General features: G+C 41.4%; 1 protein-coding gene across 2 annotated transcripts; it reads right to left on the reverse strand.

The window, feature by feature from the left end:
- Positions 1-988: 988 nt before the first annotated feature.
- On the reverse strand, positions 989-15,799 carry ANKRD13A (ankyrin repeat domain 13A). 2 transcript variants are annotated; one of them, XM_075769650.1, is made up of 16 exons: positions 15,717-15,799; positions 15,298-15,631; positions 12,804-12,936; positions 12,544-12,668; positions 12,048-12,093; positions 11,222-11,365; positions 10,579-10,774; positions 9,427-9,493; positions 7,931-8,012; positions 7,134-7,192; positions 6,090-6,226; positions 5,561-5,718; positions 4,961-5,074; positions 4,064-4,215; positions 3,762-3,826; positions 989-2,951 (listed from the first exon to the last, which is right to left on the reverse strand). In XM_075769650.1, the coding sequence occupies exons 2-16, from the start codon at positions 15,394-15,396 to the stop codon at positions 2,753-2,755; spliced, it is 1,776 nt and encodes a 591-aa protein (XP_075625765.1). In that variant the 5' UTR covers positions 15,397-15,631; positions 15,717-15,799; the 3' UTR covers positions 989-2,752. The 2 variants fall into 2 exon arrangements, with proteins under 2 accessions (XP_075625765.1, XP_010298911.1); XM_010300609.2 differs by lacking the exon at positions 15,717-15,799 and having other exon boundaries at positions 15,298-15,529.
- Between the last annotated feature and the right edge of the window lie 231 nt (positions 15,800-16,030).

Genomic DNA, 16,030 nt, shown 5'->3' on the forward strand with positions numbered 1-16,030 from the left:
AGCTCAGTGCTGAAGACTGATTATTTTGCATCAAAAGTCAGCCAAAGCAGTGCAAGAAGGATTTCCAGATTAAGTGCCTCACAAGTTATTGTTGCATGTAGCTTACCTACTTGAAACCGCAGTCCAAAGAACATAGAGTAGTGCATGCTTGGTCTCACTTCCAGGAACAGAGACAGGCACGGAGCACCAACACTCTGGAAATGGTGTCAGTCTGAAGAACTTTTAAATAGCACCATTTAAAGACAGTTATAGTTCTAGAACAAACTGGAGGTATTTGTAACTCTGCTGCTTTCCTGCACAAGTCTCAAGCTTCCTTGGAAAGAGCAGTTGGACTCAGCTTTTATACAGCATTAAAGACAGTATGTGACCCTCTGCTGCTCTCCTGCCTCAAAAGGTACATATGGAAACTAGTCAAGAGCACTGAAGTGACATTGAAAAGGTCAGAAAAATGTTTCCAGGGATTATGTGTCTCAGACTAAACCAGAGCTACCTTTAAAGGCAACATTAGTTTCACAGATGATATCAATGTCTAAAATTGCTACCAAAAGGCAGATAAGGGTTAAAAGACTCCAGTTACCGTGTCGGAAAAAAATACTGGTGTGTGAGGTGTAACATTGTGGGTATCTTTGTTTTTCCCTCCAGCACACACACAGGATCAGACATCACTTGTTACCCATGTAGCATAAAATGTGAGCTGGGGTTTAAGAACAGCACCTGATTCAGGGAAGCAGAGCCTTCTAGTTTAGATGAAATGATGCAAATGGCACAGAAAGAAAAAAAAAAACAACAAACCACCCACCACTCCACAAACACTTTTTTTACAGTCCCAGCCTAAGAAGCAGGAGCATAACAAAACTTGAAGTGAAACTGCTCACTATTCTTTAGTTTATACTATAAAAAACAGAGAACGAGCCAGCTTGAAAAGAGATATTCCCCCCTTGCAACCTTTGAAATGCTTAATAGAAAACAAGCAACGTCAGACAGATGGTTTTGTAAAGGCAACAGCACTCTTTATTGCCACTGGAGGAAAAGAACAGTTTCATCTCCTACCTCACAACTTTGTCAAGAGCTCAATGCAAGGCTTATTCCCTTTTTTTTTTTTTTTTTTTGCAACTGTGAAAGTCACAGTAATCCCCTTGTCAAAGAAAGATGCGATTCCAACATAGACCGCTGCTACTGTGCAAGACAGTCAACGTTCCTGCAAACACCACAGAAGCGATTTAGGGATGCAAGCTGTATCACTAAACAAAAATGGTGCAGTTATACCAGTTCTAGTGTACACTGAAGGAATTTTAATCATTTGCTATGTGAAACAATGGATTATTGGTTTAAAATAGGGTTCCACGTTACCAACCACCTCACTGGTTATGATGAAGTCCATTTAATAGTGATTTTATATTGGTTAATAGTTGGTCACACGGAACCGCCCTGTTTTGCCCAAGGAACAAGTGCAGGATTAGGTAGCAAGATCAGACCATATGTACCATGGGTTCTTCACACTTCTGCCAGCCAGAACAGAGGAATATTGCTCACATTTAACTACGATAAGGCTTTCCTGTGGATGTACGTTGTGTACTTGTGGAGCGCACTTGAGAGTCACAGTGTAAGTACTGTAAACACTGACAGAAGTGCAGATAAAATAGCTACAAATACATCGTATGATGAAAGACCTGAGGAAAGCTGGTTAAAACATACTTGTGAATTGTTACAATACCATTGTTATGAGTGTAGTCATATCGGCTTGTTTTAAAATCAATAAAAATATTCAGATAAAAAAATATATGTATTCACAGGAAGGATGAGCATTTGAATTTTAAAAAGCAACACACGTTTCCCTTTCAGATGACAGAATTAAAACTTATCTTCCAATAAGTATACATTAAAATTTCACCTGAATTTTTTTCTGTTTGAATTTAGCACCCACACACAGGCATGCACTCATACACACACCCCAAGTGATCGCAAAGAAGCACCTGTATCTATCGCTTATTTTCTTGCTGCCCTCTGACGACGGGAACTAGCTGGTTTTGAATCACTGCAGAAACCACTACTTTACTAGCCAGATGGTCCCATTTTAGGATCTAAAATTTTACTGGCTACTTGTTTTGTCCTTTTTTCAGAAAGCACTAGTTTAATCTTGAGCTTGGATTAGCTGTTCAAGTATAAAATTATCCCTCTTAAGCAGGAGCACATGATAAAATCTCAATAACTAGAGAAGAGATAATCACATATAAACAAAACTAACAGAAAACATCTGTCTGCAAGGTACACTGTCAGCATGAAGAACTACCATATGTATGGATATGCATAAAGATACTCTTCCATGTAACAACTGGAAGAAACAGACAATGGCTTTGAATTATTCAGAAATGACTAAGCAGATGTATATTTCTTTGGTAAGTAATGAAGTTTCCCCTCCTGAACTCCCCATAAATCAGGTTTTCAAGCTTTACTGCAATCCTGTATTCTGATGCCTAACAAAATTTCCATCTGCTCTTCAATAAATACGTTTAGATAAAAACTCTTCCTTCAAAGCTAAGACTGCATGGTTGGGGAGCCAAATGCAGAGTCCCATGACCCGAAACTCCATCAAACAAAAATAAAACAGCTTTTTGTAGCTGACGATGCCAACTTAGAAGGCAGGTGAAATGTTTACTTAGGCAATCCAGGAGTGGTCTTCAGACTGATAGCTCTGAAAGCCTTCAGCTTGATGCAGATTCGGTCATCCTTATTTCAGGAGGTCGCTAAGGAGTTATTTCTCCACAAGCGAAAGCCGTAAAACTTGCTGAAGCTCTGCATCTTCCTCTTCACGACGTTGCTTCTCCCGTTCCTCCTGCTCCCGGACAGACAACTCCATGGCAAGCTGTAAGTCTTTTTCAAAACTGGAAGGTTCACTGGGGGTGCTGCAGTGTGAGTTACCTGAGCTTGTTAGATAGCTCTCCTGCAGTGCCCTGAAGGAGAGAAAGAACTTCAAGAAGTAAGAGGGACAGAGCCTATTTCACACTTCCTGCAATGACCCTTCCCAGCAACTGTTTTCTAACTGCAAACCTGAAAATCTCTCCGCAGAGGGCAGAAAGCGTTTTTCAGCATGAGAGAGCAGTTGTTCTAACATCCATAAAATTCCCAATGTTAAACCTGTTCTTTGAAGGTTCCGTGGAATCTTTCATACATACCAACAGTTAAATTTTCAATGGGCTTCGCAAAGCATTCTCACCTACTTTAAAAGTGACGTGATTTTCCACGTACAAAAGAACCACAAGGATGCAGTTCTTTGTGTGCACAGAGATTTCTTTGCACTTAACTGCAGGAAGACCCCACAGATACCAAAGCATATTCTCAAGGGACCATTAAATACATGTTGCTAAATTTTTAAGGGTCACATAATGATTTTGAAAAGAAAGAAGAGCTACCCTAAAGTGTGCAGCATGTAATAAACAAACATTCAGCCCAGAGGGACCAAATTCACAGTTTTAAGAGCAGAACAGAAGGACCGTGTTTATTTGTTGGGTAAAGAATTGTTATGTGCGCAGACCAGTCCCACAGCCGAGCTAAAGAGCTATGCTATATAAACCAGAAAAGACCCAGTTTAGAGCCCTTGCTTCTTGGAAAAGTAGAAGTTTAAAGAAGCACAAGAAAAGAGACCTTGAGTTCTGTGCATCCTGCTACCTACAGACACAAAAAACTGCAAAATTGTTTCATGCTACTGTTGGAAGCATTTTGTTCTGTCACTGCACGGCTTGATGTGAAAAAAAGTTAGTTACCTCTGATACTGTATATTGAAGTCCTGTGAATATGCAACTGCTCCATTGGACTGCACCCCCACTTCCTAGAAATGGGGAAAGACAGACAATTCCACAGCAGTTAACAGATCTGCAGTGCACCTCACCGAATGGTAACACTTAAATCACTCTTATTTCTTCTTTAGAATACATTACTATGGTTTTCCTTCTGATGTTCTTAAAATAAATACGTCCTATGCTGGTTTAATTCAGAGATGTAGCTATTGCTGCAGAGTCCTGGCAAAACGGTCAGATCTGCACTGCACAGATTACAGTACACTTACTTTATTTCCACCGGATTCCAACAAACTCTGCTGAATAGCAAACTGCATGATCTCATTATCTTCATCCTGCACGTGTATATTCCTGCCATCATCTTGGATGTGGTAAGATTTGGGGATCTCAAACACTGACTGGTCAACCTCAAAATTAGCGCCTACAGAAGCCAAATATAGTTACAAACATGGCATAGTATAGTTTTTACAAGTTATGACTTAAAAAATTCTGATGAATGTTTATGCATGATTAACTCCAAAAATTCAGATAAACCACCTGGCTAAATATACTAATAGGCTTTGAAAGACTTCTGTGGCAAACAAGCACAGCAGCAAGACAGAATGCAGAGTCTTTCTTCAGGATGCCGGCAAGTTATACGAATAAAAGGTGGCTGAACTCTGACAAAACCAGATGGGGGAAAAAAACAAAAGTTGCAAAAGATAAATACTGCAATGACTCTTCTGAGGTTATTCCTAATGAGGTGGGTCTGCAACAGCTCATAAGATAGAGTATCACTGGATATATGCCGTCATCAGCATCCTACTCAAACGTAACCCGCTCTTTTCTGAAAGAGCATGCAGATTTAGCTGTCAGTTAACAGCAATTTTGTATTCCGCTTCCCACAGCAATAGCTTGCACCAGAATTTAGACCTCAAAATACTTGGGAAAGTTTGCTGGAGCTCAGTTTAGTCAGTCTGGCAGGCACGGAAGGGGCAGAATGGGTCAGTATGAGCAGTATCACACACTCCAGAGCAGCTGCAATGCCTGGAACACTATCCAATGCATTGCAGCTTCCTCTCGCCTGTGAATGCTTCATTCTCTGCAGTTAACCCATCTCTCTCTTCCATGCATTCCACAGACAGAAATGTAAAAAGATGGAATCACCACATCTTTCCACTCCTTACCTGAATCACACTGTGCACCTCCAACCATTTGTGACGATGTTTTGTCAGCTGTCCTGCAGCCATTGACATTTTCAAATGTAATTCGAGCATTCAGCACATGAAATAGGGGAATTTCTGTAAGAAAGAATACAAAATTTCAGTCAAAAAGAGAACACTCTCGTTCACTTCCACACCTACAGACACATCAAATCCCTACATGTTTATTGAATATATTCCACAAGCAGCATCCGGTAACCACAAAGTGTATAGTAACTCACTGCACCGAGAAGTTACCCTTAGTCATTCTCTCTCTCTCTAAATCTCTTATTTTATAACAAGATTTGCCAAATCTAAGGCATCCAAGCTAAGAGGAAAAGAGTAGCAACAGCTCATTCTTACTGAAATGATAGTGTCTTTAAAGTAAAACTTCTCTACTGGTCATTCAGAATTTGGATTCAATTAACTCAGATGTACAAGACAATGTACATCTGGGTTCACAGTTCTAGATAGCAGTGAGATGACTAGTAAAAAACTAACATGTTTTTCATAAATATATGCTGCAAAACCAATAGAATGAATGGAAATGAAGAAGATGCTACAATCAAAATTGCTAAATATTACCAATTTTGACAGGAAATCCTGGTGGAAATTCCAGAGTGATGAAATCCCTAAGCCTGGCAAAATGCGCACTAGTTCTGGCCATCAGATCAATGATTGGCGTGACTTGTTCCATAAGAGACAAGGGAAACTCTTCACTCATCCACAAGGTTGCTTTAAATCTTAAAGAGAAAGTTGCATAAAAGCATCTTAAGTTTACAGTTTAGGAACAGATGTAAAGCAAAATACACAGCACTGTCACCCACTCCATACATTTCAAAGAGTCAGAACAGCTACTGCTCTGAGAAACCGAATCACATTACAGGTCAGACTAAAGGCAAAGCACAGGAGGTTACTAACAAGTTACAGCACTACTCCAGCTTTTTTCTTTAACTTAGTGGAAGAAGAATTAGACGATAGCTGAATGCTTCAAGATCTCTCTTTTGATCGATTTTGAAAGCTGGGGGAAAACCACACTGGGTAAGAATCATTTCCAGAGATTAGACGATTAGGAAGAGACAAACTAGAAATAGTGAAAAGTTTTATTTCTCACTTCTGCGTTCGAATGGTGACTTCTTTCGGTCTTCCTATATCTCTACCTTTCAAATCAAATTCTGGGTCAAAGTACTCCTCCAGAGTGATAGCAGTAGGATTGTTACTTGTGGCATACTCTGTTGTCTTGGTCGTACTCTACACGGAAAGAGAGAAAAAAAAAAAAACAAACCACAAACCCACAAAAGTATGAAACAAACAGACAGTGGCAACCATAAGAATCTTTTAGTTTACCTCTTGTGAAGTAACTCATTCTCTATTTTAGACACCAGTGACACACTGATATAAATAAATGTACACATGTGTAGACTGCTTTCTGTTGAGGTTAAAAATCTCCAAGCATTGTAGAGACAGGAAATTCTACTTAAATAGTTTAAAGCTAGAAACCACCCAGCAATGCACACACCAGCTACAGCATTCCTAGGCTCCAAATCCTTTATTAAAGGGCAAACTTTGATGGGGTATTTTAAAGAAAAATCTCTAGATCCACGAAAGATCTGCAACGCCATCCTGATACAGAGCCAGCAGTTTGCAAATCTATTATCTACTTAAGTACATACAGGCGCAAGGGAGTTCCTAAAGCCATACTGAAATCATTATCAACCCGTTTCAGAACGGCAGAGAATATATGGCTTTCCCCCGAGTCACTTCACCCTCCCATCGTATCTTTGTCTGATGATCACCATGCTAGCACTGTCTCCTGCCTGAGGCTCCTGCAGGTCTGTGGACACGTCTTCCCAGATTACCGGTGGGTTGCTGCTAAGATCTGTGCTTGCTCAGATTTACTGTCACTGCTCGCACCCCAGCTCTTGCTGTACTAACGGATTCTATGCCTTTTTCATATGAGTGTTCAGGAGGTACCTGCTATTCATACAGAACATTTGAGGGTTTAAAACAAACAAAATCATCCTCAGGGAAAATTTAAGCCTCATAATCAAAATTGCAGCCAAACTAAGGAAACAAGAGGTAATTCCACACACCTAGAATTCCTATTGGCACAGATCTCTGCGTTGCAGCGATCTGTTTTGACATCAAAGACACTCACCTGAGCACCATACTCATGTTCCACTGTACCCAGAAATGATTCCAGTGGGTTCCTGTCAGCTTCAGATAACAGGAGGGAAAAAACAACAACAAAAAAAATCTATTACTATTAATTAGCAGTAAAATTTATGTACACACTGTGCTGACAATCAACACTTCTAACACGAAGTGAAGTAAGCAGTTCGCACATCCCGTAGGCTTTACCACGCAAGCCTAGGACCTACAGCTGACAGTATAAAACAGGTACAATACCCAGAATAGACGGAAAGATTTTCAGTGGCTTCTATCATTAGCATACAGCTTTATTAGTCACAGTGCCTCTCCTCCTGGGTCCCCAGGTTGGCCAATGAAGGGCAGCGATGCCAAACGAGGTTACTGGCTGGTCACCCTTTAGTTTAATTACTAGAAGAAATTAGTGGATCAAAACAAAATAAAAAGTCCACGCAAACAAAGCCCACATGAATCTTGTGATCATGGCCAAAGCAAAGGAAAGGCATGGATACATTCCAAAGCAGGAAAAAGCCCAGAAAAGTGCAGCCTTTTAAAGTTTGCAATAAACAGTTTTGAAGAGCTCTTCTTTCCTCTAAATACAGCTAGGATAAATACTGGTTCACTTGTAGGTTAGGAATCAGGTAATGAGCTACCTCAGACACAGAACATGTGAAAGTAAAGCAGGGCAAAGTCAGCAAGAAAAGTATTTCCCTTGTCTATCTGCCCAGTTCTTCTGCAGTCACACAGAGAAGGTATCAGAGAGCCAAAAGGTTCTACTTATTTCCAGTTATCATATAGGAAAACTACCTTTGTATCTTTTCTTCTCCTCTTCTGTTAAATGTTCCGTTCGGATTTTTGTGACCACATTCACATTGTTTGCAATGTATACCTTTAAAAAAAAAGAAAAAGTACAAGGACAAAACCCAAGAAGCATCACAGGTAAAAAAAGAGAGTTCTCTAGTAAAACGCTACATACAGAAAATCTAAAGACAGAATAAAGCAGCACAGATCTGATTCATCTTTAACATACTGGTGATCAACAGGAAATGTTGCATTTTCATTTTTCTATTCGCTTGGATGTAATGGAAATTCCACATAATATATTCTCAACAGACCTATTCTAAGGCTGAAACTACATGCCACCTGCTGGACAAGTTGATAAAATAAGAAATCCTGCAAATCATATACCACAGTATCTCCAGAGAGCATTAATCTCACAGACATCCTGTGCCCAAAGAACGGCAAAGGAGTTTGGCCATTGACTTTGACGGCAACAGAAGTCAGCCTTTCAACCGAGCTCCTGGAAAGCAGATTTACACACTTTGAAATACACTTTTGTAACTAACTAAACCAACCTCAAAACTAGGCAGGCATTTCCAAGCTTGCTGGAAAGAATTCCCTCATGGGCGGAGATTTTAAGGAGAACAGGGAAGGAAAGTCAGATAATGCTATTTCTAAACAGAGGTCACTTGTAAGGCCTTCCAAATGAAATGTAGTGGTAGTTTAATTCTGCAGGAACATTAATGAACGCCAACGCCCAAAAGAATAATCCTGCAGTCTTATGAGAAAAACCTTCATGTAAATGTAGAAAGCTATTCAGTATTTATTCTTTCATTAAATGAAATTACAAAACGTAGTTTATTGCACAAATTCCAAAAGCTGGAGTAAACAAAGACTTATGAATCAGGGAGGTTAATTCTTGTGATTCTTAACTTACATTGCTAAACCAGTAAAAGGCTGTAAAGCCATGTTCAAAAATATTTCACTGAAGTGAAATGGAAGACAAAAATCAGTGTCACATGGAACAAATCTAAGCAACGGCATGACTCATGAGCATGGTCAAGGTCTTTGATTTACCAGCAGGGTTTTATTATTTGAATTCAGGATGCAACCCACAGCAGTAGGAGGCTGTTATTTCCTTGCAATACTGTCACCAGAGTGCTCAAGGCACTTCACCAATGTGTTCCTCGGCTTTTAAACAGTGGAAGAATGACAACACTCAAGAATGAGTTAAATTTCAGTTTTTGGAAGGGAGCTCTAGCAGTTATGCTGAATCTTTTGCCCCTCTTCTTCTGAAATGCCTTGATTCTCCCTCTCCCCTAAAGCCCTTGCTGATGTTATGGCACCATCCCTCCCTCAAGCTTGGCAGCCTTGAGGTTCCTCACTCCTGCCCAGTTCTGCTGGCAACACAATAAAGCTCTCAATGGGAAGTTTAAAGCCTGAAATATTCAGGAAATAAAGGCAAAACACAATCACATTTCAGTTAGCTACAAGATCTCTTAATAGAATGGAATGGACTTTACCTTTGCTTCATAACCATTTACACCTTCCGCTTTTTCTGTCCTCCACACCCAGAATCCAGATGTAGTTCTGACAAAAAGTGAACACCACAAGTGTCTGTACAGTTGCATTTCTACACAATCCCCAGCCCATTTTTCTAAAATTGATTGTAAACAGCATTCGATAGGTCATTTGATTATTAACCCCAGACAAAAGCACAGGTCAATCTGTCCTCACACACGCATCTCACAAGCGGCTGAGGAAGTCATGCCATCACTGTTCTCATTCAGCCTGCAGCCAAAGCGCAAAGGCTCAGGCAGAGATTTTGGGTTGAGACGTGGATACCTGAGCCTCAGAGGAGGACAACCTAAAAACTTACTGAATTATTTTGTTGGACAGCCTGGGCACAGCAGCTTTTAACACATGGTTTAATTTCAAAAGTAACCTGTCACTGCAACTTGGGGAATTGGATAGCAGAAATACTTCTGCCTAAGAAATCTTAGTTTCTGGATGTGTAGATGCGGCAGTTACTAAGGCTCAGTGAACATCACAGGGACCAATTCTGGGCAACTTTGACAGGGTATCAAGCATTCAGGAGAAAGATGCTGCAATCATACATCTCACTTTGAAAACACTTGTTTTGTACGATCATGGGGGGGGGGTTACTGCATCACAGAGTGCTCCAAAAGGAGCTTCGTGAAAAAGATTGTTTGAGCTAAGCTGACAGACACCTGGATAAACACAGAAGACAAATGTGTGTCTGTGGAAAGACACACTATACACATATTTTTATTTAAAGTATCAATGTGAATTTGACTGACTTAGCTATGAGATGCCAGTTCTTGCCCATAGTTTCAGCACTATCCGTACGGATTGAGGTGAAATGCAAACTTGTAATGAGACATTGACACTGATCTCACCGATATGCTAAACTGGAAGCTTGCTTTCTGCAAATCAGTTCTTTCAACTGGAAACTTCTTGCCAAGCAATAGTGGCGAGCTGACCAAGCCAAATTTCTTTACCTAACGGTACGTAAAGTTTAAAGCAATTTCAGATCTAGCCTTAGAAGTTTCTATTACCAGGGCTTTTGAGAATTTGCCTTTAAAGCTTTATTGCAAGTATAACCATCCATAATCTTGAAGTGTTTATTTGTTACGAGAAACTTTGTATCTTACCTTTCAAAAGCAATATTTTTTGTATCAAGGCACGTATTAATAATTGGAGACGTAAGGCGCCTTTCCACATCTTTTCTTTTTGGTGTCATAGATCCCAGTGTCAAACGTTTCATGTGTTGGGAAATCTCAAAACGCTCCGTTGTAACAAACTTATCATCATGATTTATCTCAATTAGCTCTGCCCAACCTCCGGTATCTGTTGGAAATGGTACATCTCAATCTAAAAAACTTAGCAATGGTATTCCAGAACGAAAAACTGAGAATATACTGTATATCAAATCAGGGTGTTCGCTAATTCACTGTATTTTGGACTCAGCTGAGATCAAATTTGGAGCTGTATCTAAGATTATTTTTTATTTAGGGGCAGGAGAACAGAAAGGGGAAAACTAAGTAAAAGACTGAAGTAAAATTTTAGCCCTATTACCAAATTTTGACCTCAGATTTACTCAAAGAGATGACATTAAGTCATTACATTAAAACACGAAAGAGTATCTCTGAGACACACTTGCAGAATATACGTATAAAAACTTCTACAAAATTCAGTACTCAGCCTCAACAGATCTTTTTGTGCAAAATTGAGATTTCTCATAGTGGCTCATGTAGTATTTGGTGATGAGTGGTGCACACATGCTAAAATATTTACCTTCTCCCTTGAAAATTAAACTACGCCTTCCTCTCTCCCAGCTCATATTTTCAAAGCCCAGCAAAGTGATATCAACACGCAGCTTGGCACCACTTTTCCAGATGCGGCAGACGTCACTTGGACAAACTCTAGAAACCAGTGGGACTGCAAAAGAAAATGAGAAAAATGTAAATAAAAATATTTAGGAGACAAAGGGCACAGGAAGTGTGAACTCAAGCAGAAGCTATATCCCTGATACAGGACTGCTGATTGTTATTCCAGAGGAGGTGAGATACCAGTCCTCTTTAGCTTTACGAACAATAGGGACAAAATCCACCAACTTTAATTTAAAGATGAACATGAAAAGGAAGAAGACATTAGAGTTCAGACTAAAAGATGTGAAATGACACAAGCCCATCTCCTAGCAGCCTAATAGCTGTTTGGAAAATTCAGCCAACTGTGGGGCCTAGCATCCATTCCTTTAAAAGAAAAGCAGGTGCTTCCCAAGTAGCTTATGCATCTGTATGTGAGAGATGTATCACTGTCTTAGTCATCAGTAGCCAGAGAGAGGTAAACAAAACCCCAAGAAGAGTCTTCAGCAATTCTAACAATGGCTAAACTCAAACTTTTTGTTGAAAAACAAACAAAAAAAACCCCAACAAACAAACCAAATAAACAGAAAACAAAGAATAATTGTGCAACAAAAATATAAGAGGGTATTTTGACAGGTGAAGAGATAAGTATTCTGGGGAGCAGAAACTTCTCTGCATGTCTTTTGTGACATTTGTAGATAAGCCAGTTCCTTTGTCTACAGTTCAGAAGAGGTGACAATGACCAGAATTCTTACCCCAGCTAGTGAACTCCCATTTCATTTCCACATAAAAGTCAGGAGTCTGGAAAAAGAAAATACTTTATGAACGCTTCATGAAATAGTTTTAATCTAGCACGCAGTACAACATTTCTCATGAACATTTTAGATAAAGGAAAACAACAACAACAAAAAAAGAACAGAACTGGAGACATGATAAATGAACGTTAAAAAAATGAAATTGAAACTAACAAACATACAAGACATTGGCCTACCACTGCTGCTTTCTGATGAGCTTTTCTTCCTTATTTTACTATAGTAGCAGTAATACCTTCAAGATTCAGCCTCCAATGCTGGAGTTCATGACTAAGAATTTCAAAGCAAAGTCAAGGAAAAAGTCTCCATCTTCCACACCACCACGGAATATGCAAGTTGAAATGAGGAACACAATTGCCCATCTGATTTCAGTTTACGTAACTGAACTATTTGAATGAGAATTGCAGTCTGGAGTAAGAGGTTTAAACTAAACAATTACCTCATTAATCTTTTGGAGTAATTCCGGAACTCCTCCAAGTGTCATAGAGGTCTGCTGGTAGTCCCGATGCTGCAGAATCATTTGTACCATCTCTGGATCTCCTGTACTGACAGCCTCATGTAAAACTGAAAGAAATCCAGATACAAGCTAGTTTCAGTTTGCTTTCTGAGCAAAATACACAACATAAAAGCAGTCAAAATACAATTATCTGCAACTGAGAAGTATTAACACATGGCTTCTGTTTTCCAGGTTATCTTTACCTGTCCATCCCTGTGCATTCTCTTTCGTTACGTCCGCCTTGTGTTGAAGGAGGACTTTGGCAGATTCTATATAACCCAAGGAAACAGCAAGGTGCAACAAGGTCCGGCCTCGTGGATCACGTTGATCAACATCCTGTTGAGTATCCAAGAGACAAATAATGCTGAAGCTGTCCTGTCAAATGCAACTAATCAGAGCACGCTGAGAAGAGTTTATATAAACAAAGCTTGTCAGTAGTAATCCAGGAGTCAACATTCCCTAGGTATTCCCACGTATCGGTCTGTGGGGCACAGCCGACTCAGTTTTCAAGCACCCCGTACAGTGCAGCCTTACTGCCCCACTGGAATAAAAAGAGAAGCAGAACAGGGCCTGTAAAACCGACATGGTATCACTGTAAGACATGACTGAGTTCTTGTTGATGCTTCTCATTTCTTTTTCTGTAATTATTTCCCCTTCTGTCTCCCTTCAGAAGGGCTCTTTCAGGAGAAGACAGTTCTAGTCTGCGTGCATTGCACCATGGACAGTCAACAGCCTGAGAGACCAATAGAGGGTTTAATATTATACAACACAATGGGGGGGAAGGAAAAAAAAAAAAAAAAAGTAGTAACAGGGCGTACAACATCAATTTTGTATAGCACTTGTTCAAAGTAGAGAAGCAAATGGTATTTTACAAAGCATCCATTCGACTGACACACACAGCACAATGAAGAGTGAGTGCATTTTGTACAAGTCACTAAAAAAAAGAAAAAAAAAAACTACGCAGGCATAAATATCCAAAACATGCAAGCACAACATACTCATACCTTACTTATTTTTCACTATTAGCTTAGAGATTTGAAACAGAAGAGCATCTATAACTAAAGGAAAAGGGGAAAGTCAATAGCAGAATAAGAAAGGAAAGTTATTATGCAAGTTAACGCGGTTATCTGACAGCATTAAGTTGGAAAGATCACACACAGATTTGGGAAAGCTTCATTTTAAGGCATTTTCTTTTTGCTTCTGTGGTGGAATACTAATTAATTTGCTTCCCCACGTCCTACAGCTCCAATGCTTACTGCACTGACAGGTAAAGGACTCTAAGGCATCCCTCCCAATTGTCTGCTGCTTTTAACCGGTAACCACACATTCTACCCATCCTCTGCCATACCAAGTGCAGCAGGCAAGTGTCTTTTGATTCCCTCACGCAACCCTCCGACAGCAAGAAGCTTATCCCAAGGAAGCAGGAGGAAATATATCTTTGGAATACTTAAAAAAAAAAAAAAAGTAGTTATTTAAAGGCAGGTAAAGGAAGTAAGAGACAGATATTCCATCTTAACACGTTGCTCATATCCTTACAGTATAAAGCGTTTCAGGTAGGAAGCAGCACTTCACAGGTTTGAACTGCAGTCTCAGACTAACAAGAAGCAGAGCGATCCTTATTTAATTACAAACTTTCACAGACGAGAACACTATTGAAATAGAAATAAATACACAGAAGCAACGTGCCAGTAAGGTTAAAGATTTTGTTAAGGAATAAGATCACATGACTTAGATAAAGAGTAACTGCATTCCAAAGATTCTCCTAAAAATAGGACAGGAGCATGCTCTAAGCAAGCATTAGTAAATTGTGGTGTACCGTTAGAATTGCAGATGATCGTCACTAGTCAGGAGGTGACACAGCTGATCTTTGGCTCATATACTTGTGGTGTCAGGTATAATGTAATTAATATGCTCTGCTTCTGCAAACTCTACTCCACACTAGTGAATGTCTGAGCTTTTACACAGCATCTCAGCAAGACGGATGTTTGCTGCTCCAGCTCTGCTGCAGCTTTTCAGACCATTTCCTGATGTCATTACCATTTCTCGCTTAGCTGTCCCAGAGAGGGAACAGCTTTGTATTTTTCTACTCTACAGCATGAAACAATGATCCTTTTTTTTTTTTTTTTTTTACCAGAGATGCTGAAAACATTCCAGCCAGTATAAAAATGCTGCCCCCACAGTCTTGGACTGCAACGAAGCCGTAAGAACTGCTGGTCCTCAGCAAGCTAGAGGCTGGTTTAATCTTCAGCAGCAGCAGTCACCTTTGCTGCATGTTGACTTCCCATTAAGGTAAACAGTATTTATTGCTTTTCTGGCACAGAAAAAAAATTAATGTCCATCGTATCCGGCCTTCCTCATACGTTTCAATGACTCCTAATACTTTCTAAAGAGCAATTTTGCAGCCTGCACTCAAATGCTCTGAGCGCAGTTTTACAGATAAGAAGTCAACGTTTAATATCTTACATAACAAAAAGTATATTCCTATGCTTCCTTACATCACCCCCGCAACCACAAATAAATAGGAAAAGAAGCGCAGCAATCCCACGAGCCCAGCACGCAGACCCGACAGTGCCATTAAGGTTATTTCTCCCCAGAAAGGCGGTAAGCAGGAGGCACCAAGCCCCGTACCACGGCACAAGCTCTTCTGGGGCCACTAGCCCCCCACCAGCCCCCCAGTTGCCCGGCTGTCCGGGTTACCTTGTCCTGCAGCTCCTCGTCCAGCCGCCTGTAGTCATTATTCCAGACCAGGACGTGCAGGGGAAACGCGGTGCTGGCCCTGCCAGGGGAACTCATCATGCCACACACCTGCAGAGCCGGGGAAGCAGGGGGCCTACCCTCACCGGTCCCCCCTCTCTGTTTTGGAGACCCCAGATTACTCACGCCCTGACCCCTTAAGCTTCTCCTCTCTCCTGGCACCCACCTGCCCCAGGTGGGGGGGGGGGGGGGCACTGGGCCACAACCCCCTGTGAACCCTTCACTCCAAGGGGTGCCCCACACAAAAACCCACTCCTGGGGGGTCCTGGGCACCCCCCTCGCCCACACTCCTGAGGGCCCCCTGCTCCTGGTGCCCCCACAGCCCCGCACTCCTGAGGGCCCCCCGCTCCTGATGCCCCCACAGCCCCACACCCCTGAGGGCCCCCTGCTCCTGGTGCTCCCACAGCCCCACACTCCCGGGGGAGCCCTTGCTCCTCAGGACAGCCCCCCCCCAGCCTCCCACCCCTGAGGGTCTCCCGGGCTCCCCCCAGCCCCACACCCCCGCCCGCCCCCGCCGCCTCACCCCCGCCCACCGCGCCCCTCCTTCCTGTCTGTCCAGGACAGCGGCCGGGACGGACCACAGGGCGGGGGAGGCTCCCCCCCGATTCCCCTCAGCCTGCCGCTACCGGCGAGCCCACGGAAAAAGGAAGTTGCTGCTCCCCGCCCGCTCTACCCC

The sequence above is a fragment of the Balearica regulorum genome, chromosome 17 (assembly GCF_011004875.1).
Source record: "Balearica regulorum gibbericeps isolate bBalReg1 chromosome 17, bBalReg1.pri, whole genome shotgun sequence".
NCBI classification, from domain to species: domain Eukaryota; kingdom Metazoa; phylum Chordata; class Aves; order Gruiformes; family Gruidae; genus Balearica; species Balearica regulorum.